Source organism: Tenrec ecaudatus, chromosome 3, assembly GCF_050624435.1.
Source record: "Tenrec ecaudatus isolate mTenEca1 chromosome 3, mTenEca1.hap1, whole genome shotgun sequence".
Taxonomy (NCBI): Eukaryota; Metazoa; Chordata; class Mammalia; order Afrosoricida; family Tenrecidae; genus Tenrec; species Tenrec ecaudatus.
Window position 1 is genome coordinate 181,823,962 of NC_134532.1, and position 6,928 is coordinate 181,830,889.

Genomic DNA, 6,928 nt, shown 5'->3' on the forward strand with positions numbered 1-6,928 from the left:
TTGACACAGTGGCTGCACCACTGGGCTCAAGCTTAATAATTGAGAGGATGGTACAGGACCTGGCAGAGTTTCCTTTTGATATCGGTAGGCGCCCTATGAGTTGGAACCTATTCAATGGCACCAAACAACAACAAAAACACGTCAGCATGTCAGAATATACTTTAGAATCGACCCCTCAAGTTAACATTTATTCAAGTACTCTTTATGAATATTCATCAAAATAATCTCCATGGTTTATTTTAGCTTGTAAAAACATTGCTTTTCCTCCAGGGGAATGAATAACAGAAATGTGGGTAAAGGGAGACATAGGACAGTGTACGTCACGAAATAACAACAATCATACATAATTGATCAAGGATTCATGAGGGTGGGAGGGCCCGAGAGCGGGTGGTAAAAAGAGAGCTGATACCAACGGCTCAAGTAGAAAGAACATGTTTTGGAAATGTTAATGGCAACATATGTACAAGTGTGCTTAATAAAATTGAATGATTGTTATAAGATTTGTCAAAAGCCTCTCAATAAAATGAGTTTTTAAAATTGCTTTTAACTTTAAAAAATTGCTTCAGATCTTTTTCTCTCTCTCCAGATCATGATCTGTGATTATGTTCCCTTTTATCAGCAAAGACACATCTCAGAAAGGTGTCCCTATCATCGAATTGCGCAGAACTGACTCAACTCAGTCTGCTACCGAATCCTAAGAAGGAAAGATACAGGCCGTCTTCTCACCTCTGAGTCTCTCAACCAAAAGAAATGCCTGAAACCTGAAGGGTAAAAAGGTGAGATGTGAAAAAGAGCGTCTTCCCAAGTTTTAAAAGAAGTATCAAGTCACAATGTCTTTCATCTCTGGAAATTCACACGCCATCGGCGTATGAAATGATATTTAAAAGTCGCACTCGGGGTGCTGTGCTGGTTTCCTAGGACTGCAGTCATAAAAGAACCACAAACTGAATGGCTTTTAAGAACCAAACTCTAGGGTCGCACAGATCTGAGGGGGGTTGATCTCTGCGGGCTCTGAGAGAGAAGGTATTCCGTGCCTCTTTCGGGGCTTCTGGCAGCTTCTGGCATGTCTTTGCTTGCAGCTGCAGCCCCCCACAGCACAGCATCGCCCCTCTGTCCCTGTGGGCCTGCACGCAAGGGAGCTTCAGAGTTGATGGAAAATTCTATTCTCTTTCCTTCCATTTTTCCATGAACTTCTTGAAGCTCCCCTCATATCTTCTCTTTTACGGGGACACTACTCATATAGGATAAGGACCCACCTTCCTAAATCGAACCGAGAAAGTCTTCAAAGAGTTTGTTCAGACAAGGTCAGCTTCCCAGGCACCTGGGTGCAGGGCTTCAGCTGAGCGCTTTGGAGGGAGACACGGTTCAATCGAGAGCAGAAAAGGACCTTTGCAAATGCTGGTGCTCTGGGACTTAGCCAGAGCCTGGTGTCACTGCCAGAAAGCAAACTGAAAGGGAAAGGTCAGACTCAGACCACTCTATTATATATATATATATATATATATATATATATATATATATATACACTGGCCACTTGCTTGCTAGGGTTGAGGTCTACAAGCCCCATGAGATCGGATGTGGCGAAGCCATGCTGCTCGGGGAGGAAGTGGGGCGAGGTGGCTTTGAGCAGAGTGCCTCGAGACTCCAGGTGCCTTCACTCACTAGCTGCACGGCCTTGGGCTCTGCCCGTCTCTGTGCCAACCTCGGGTTCATGGTGCAGGATGGGAACTCACAGTGGGGCCATCTGCGTGCCATGTGGTAAGCTCATGGACACACGCACAGGACGCAATTCTGAAACTCCCGATGAATTTTAACCATCGGTTTTATCTCTTGGCACAACACTTGGCCTCTACTCACCTAGAGCAGCAGAGGAAGGAGGAGAGTCAAGAAAGGAGGGAAGAAATGGAATGCGCAGCCAAGGCCTCCAGGAACCACGGCCTCTTTTGTTGTGACACCCGAAGGATTGCATGGTGTCTGGCTCCCATTGCTCAACATTCTGGTCAAAGGTTCGCTAGAAGAACTCTGATCGGCAGAGACAGGGTGGGGTAAAACAAGATTTCAAAACTTCATGGCCTCTAGACTTTGTGGAGTCACAAAGATAGCGATCAGCCCCCTAAAACAATTACCCAGAGAGAATCTTTAACCTTCAACCAAAAATGTTCCCTGACGTGTTCCTAAAACCAAACGAGAGTTTAGCTTAACTAGTTGAAAATGCCTGTCTTGGGCATTATACTCTTTGAAGCCTCCTCTCTTTGGTTTTAATGGAACAAGAGCGTCTTGAAAGATGACTGAGGATCCTCAGCTGCAGTGAGCTTGTGTCCCCGGGGGAGGAACAACTCGGAGAAGCAGAGTGAGGAAAGTTGCACAACTCAAGAGCCTGCCATCACTGCCACGGATGTGCACACGTGGGAACTGTTAACCTGGTGTGTGGCTAGCTGTGTGCAGTCTCAGCAACAACACAGCATCCATGCAGAGGGTTTTTTAATATTATGGATCACAATAACAACCAAAGGTTATCGCTTGCTTAATATCCCATATGCATGGGGAATTTTCATCTTCCAGGCATGAGGGTTTTCAGCTTCCTTGTCACTCGGCCTATATACCTCCCATTAAACTCTGCCGCCCCCGTTTGAATAGTCAGTATAAAGTAAGACAGAAGAGGATGAACACTCAGACAATTAAATCGTTGCTGTGCCTTTAATGTAGACAAGAGCATATGTCATGTCAGTGCTTGGTGCAGTTCAAGACTGGTCATACAATAAATATGGTATCACAGCTTTTGAAGTATAACACTATGCCTTAGTCTGAGTAGGCAAAAATACACATGCACGCATGTAGGACATACTTATAAGCCACAATGATTACACGGATTCTACCAGAATCTGGCTAGAGGCTGGCTAGAGTTTGCTTCTTTCCCATAAAATGTGGGCGGCGCAACAATCCAATTTCAATCTTTTTCTCTTCAATTTAGTTCAACAAACTTTTGTTTGGGTGCTATTCCTCCCCAAGACCCTACCTGGAGACGCTAAGCTGACAGCCTTCAGGGAAGTCCCTGTGCAGTACAGACGGTCAGCAAGTTACGCTGTCAACCAGAGACCGGAGGCTTGAGTCCACCTAAGGGCACCTGAGAAAGGACTCTGGACAGGCATTCACTGAAAACCTTAAGAAGACGTCAGTTCTACTCCAACTGGTAGTCTCCACGAGAACAGTTGACTTGATGGCAATTGATTACTGGTTTTCGGTTTTGTTTTTGATGCCTTCAAGAATGTAGTCTAGTAGGAAAGAAAGATGCTGGTTAGCCTTACTAGCCTCTAGGTCAGTAGTTCTCAACCTGTGGATCGGGACTCCTTTGGGGGTCGAACAACCCTTTCACAGGGGTCGCCTGGTTCATAACAGTAGCAATATGACAGTGAAGAAGTAGCAAAGAAAATAAAATTATGGTTGGGGGTCACCACCACATGAGGAACTGTGTGAAAGGGTCGCGGCCTGAGGAAGGCTGAGAACCACTGCTCTAGATCTTGTCACTGGGAAGGACTTGCATGTACATTTCCTGCTCTCTGGCGCGAGGCTCCCAGAAGGAGCCTTTAAGGTTGGCTCCTGCCAACAAGCAGAAGTTCCATCTCGTGCATCTTTCCCAGGTAAAGGCAAAGGCCTGGGGTGGGTGATGTTTGACATTGTCCTCTCTGGCCCTTCCTTCAGCTCATACCCTTCCGCCATGAAAACTCCGCTTCCTCTCCCAATTCGAATCTGGTATCTGGTCCTTTCCCACCTTCAGACAATCCCTCCTACCATCTACCTTCAACAAAAATGAAAGAAAGGCTTTGCGAACTACGATTTTAGTGGATAGAAATCCATTCTTACTAACATACCAAATACTCCCTCCCATTCTCCACAAAGTTGGCCCCGGAAAGAAACCCCATAGTAGTTAGAGAGATTGGGTGCTGGCAGAGCAAGTGAATGAACCACCAGCAGAGATGTCAGAGATCTGAGCTGCCATCCCCACCTGGACTAGCCGACCTTCAAGCCCTTCCGCGCTCAAAGCACCTGTTCAGAAAGGGGGATCTTGATGCTGCCAAGTTAAGCAACACAGATAAAGCATCAAGGACCGAAGGTTAGGTAATGTCAAGATGGAGACAAAAATAGTCCCAGGACCCTAGAGGAACGCCAGTCATGGAGGCAGAGCTGCAAGTCCCAGACTTTTTTTTTGTTGGATGTGCATGCGAGGAGACGGACCAGGAAGTGCAAGGGAGGAGCACGCTGTTGAATTTTGATGATCATCACTAACTATAAAAAGGAACTATGCAGAGAAACTGAAAACCCCGTTCGGTGATGTCAACAACATTTTAGCCACAGTGCCAACATCTGTGCTGTTGTGTGCAATAGCCGCGCGTCATAACAAACCATCTCTGTGGGCCAGAAGGGTTGTCAGCTTTATTTGATTAGGGTAATACGTGAAACATGAGTGCCAGCCTTCACAATTTCTTCTTAAAATTACACAGTTCTCTGCTCCAACGTTAACAGATTAGTAAGACCATTGCTTAAGCAGCTGGACAGAACAGGGTTTGGTGTTTCATGTGTACCCCTATCTATTCAGCAATAAAATTTCACCAAGGATCTGAGCAATGGCTGTGTAGCTTTTCTGTTCCTTGGGCTTTCGTTCGATCTCACTATTCTGTGACTTTTTTCCCCCTTCATGCTCCATGTTTATGAAATAGTAAAAACTATAAAATTCAAGCTTCTCTGCCTCTATTTACACATATATTAGACCTTCTTAATTATTTTATTCTTAACTGTTTAGATACTAAGATTCATAAATTATGTTCAGTTGAGTCTGCTCCCTTTCACAAGACCTACAAGCAGATAGGACCCACTGTAGCAGAGGAAGCGAGCAAAATGCAGTCGTTCCTGACATGGACTTGAGAGCTTCCTTGGTTCGGTCCCAGGATCTGCTGCCATTACTTGGAGCAGTCAGATTCTCCACCTGAAAGGTTATCTTTTAATCTTTCTTAGTGAATGAGGTAAGCCCATTTAGTGCATAATTGTAGCTCTTTGGGTGAAAGGTAACATGATAATTTTTAAAAAGACTTTTTTATAATAAAGAAGTATAGGTGATTACTTTTAAACCATTAGGTAGTATTAAAATAGGTCATTGAACTATATTTTGATTTATGGCTCTGGATGGGTGAGAGGAATGAACCACAAGGATCCGTTTATTGTCTTTTAAATCTCCAATTACCTAGTAAAATCCAGACAAGCGATTCAACACAAACGTTTACCGATTCAGGAGAAAATAATGCTACAAACAGGTGGCCGAGCCCCATAGGTCCGTTCACTCATTCAGGATGTTTACAAGTCAGTCGGAAAAGACTACCCAAGTAGGAAACCTTAATTATATACAAGGGGGTGGGGTTTCAAAAAAAAAGTTCATGGGAAATTGTAAGTAAAAGATAATGGAATCTTCCCGCAAACTCTTTTGAAGTTCCCTTGCATAAGAAACACAAAATGTGTCTTGGATTGTGGACTTCTTGGGGAAACGTACTTCACTGTCCACAATCATGGAGACCCTTTTACTGGTTTAACTTTATTTTCAATCAGAGATTAACTCATCAAGACTGCTTCCCAAGGAGTTTTCTATCGGACTAGTCAGAGTTCGTTTGCCAGGTTCGTTCTGATCGAGTCTCCTCAGCAGCTGCAGTGGCAAGGAGGCACTGCTCAGGATGCATCCAGAACGAGTCCCGACCCTGTCGGCTCGCCTGCCGTCCCTCCACCCATTAGTCTCCGGGACGAGCGGAGGCGTGCTGGCGCTCTGGGCCTTAGAAGATCTTGCATTCGTTGATGGAGAAGAGTTTCCTTCGGTTGCGCCTCCGGGCTTGGTTGACGGCAGTCCGGACGGCGCACTCGAACACTTGCTGCACGCCCCGGTTACTGAGGGCAGAGCATTCCAAATAGCCTTTGGCTCTCACATCTTGGGCCAGTCGCTTCCCATCTATGGCACTGACACAGGAGGACCGGTGGGGCCCCATCTCCCGCTGGTCCGTCTGGGTGGCCACCACCAGCACCGGGGTACAAGGCAAGTTGCTCCTGATTTCACCAATCCACTTAGTCTTCAAGTTCTGGAAAGAGCTCTGGTTGGCCACGGAGTAGCACATGAGCACCACATCCGCCTGCTGGTAGGACAGGGGGCGGATGCTTCTGAACGCATCGTTGCCGGCTGTGTCCCAGAGGCCCAGGCTGATCTGGATGCCGTCCATGAACACGTCCACGCCCGTGTTCTCATACACGGTGGGCTTGTAGGCCTCCGGGAAGGTTTCTGAGGTGAAGCGCACCAGCAGAGAGGTTTTCCCCACCGCAGAGTCTCCAACCAGCACGCACTTGATGGAACTCAGCATTTTCCCAGGCTGGTTTCCTTGGAAGTTCAGAATCCCTCTCCACAAAAGGGCCCTCGGGGGGCTGCGGTAGAACACACCATTCAGCCAAGGGGGTAAAACCAGAGGGGTGGGTGTTCTCAGATCCCTGACGCCCCTTGTCAACTTTTACGGGTCTCCGTCCAGCTAAGGGAAAGCATGGGCTACTTCAGAAGCATCCAAAGCTTCATCTTCAGCTGAGACATAAAGAGAAAGGGGGGGTGATTAGACTTTCTTTAATTTTTTTTATTCCTTTTTGTTTTTTTATGCCAGGAGCTTCCTCATGGGCAGTGATCAAATGTGGCCCCATGGTAAGATAGCCACCAACCCCACTCTCCCGGAGCCCAGCTAAAGGACAGGTGCCCTTCCCACTGGCAAAGCAAGCTTGGACCTACCCTCCTCAAGCACACGTGCGCCTAACGCGCTACCCCGCCCTCCGCCTCGGCCCCCCGTCAAGAAGCATAAGGTGGCATTATCTCTAACATCAGCCCAGCGGCTGAAGAAAGTACACACGCTCAAGCAAC

The 6,928-nt window shown here is 46.8% G+C and overlaps 1 protein-coding gene across 1 annotated transcript; it reads right to left on the reverse strand.

The window, feature by feature from the left end:
- Positions 1-5,813: 5,813 nt before the first annotated feature.
- Positions 5,814-6,573, reverse strand: RHOH (ras homolog family member H). Its single transcript, XM_075544999.1, has one exon. It carries the CDS (start codon positions 6,387-6,389, stop codon positions 5,814-5,816), a length of 576 nt encoding a protein of 191 aa, XP_075401114.1. The 5' UTR covers positions 6,390-6,573.
- Positions 6,574-6,928: the final 355 nt, after the last annotated feature.

Bases quoted from the DNA above. Each gene is read 5' to 3' on its own strand.
- RHOH (XM_075544999.1), bottom strand. From the start codon at position 6,389: ATGCTGAGTTCCATCAAGTGCGTGCTGGTTGGAGACTCTGCGGTGGGG.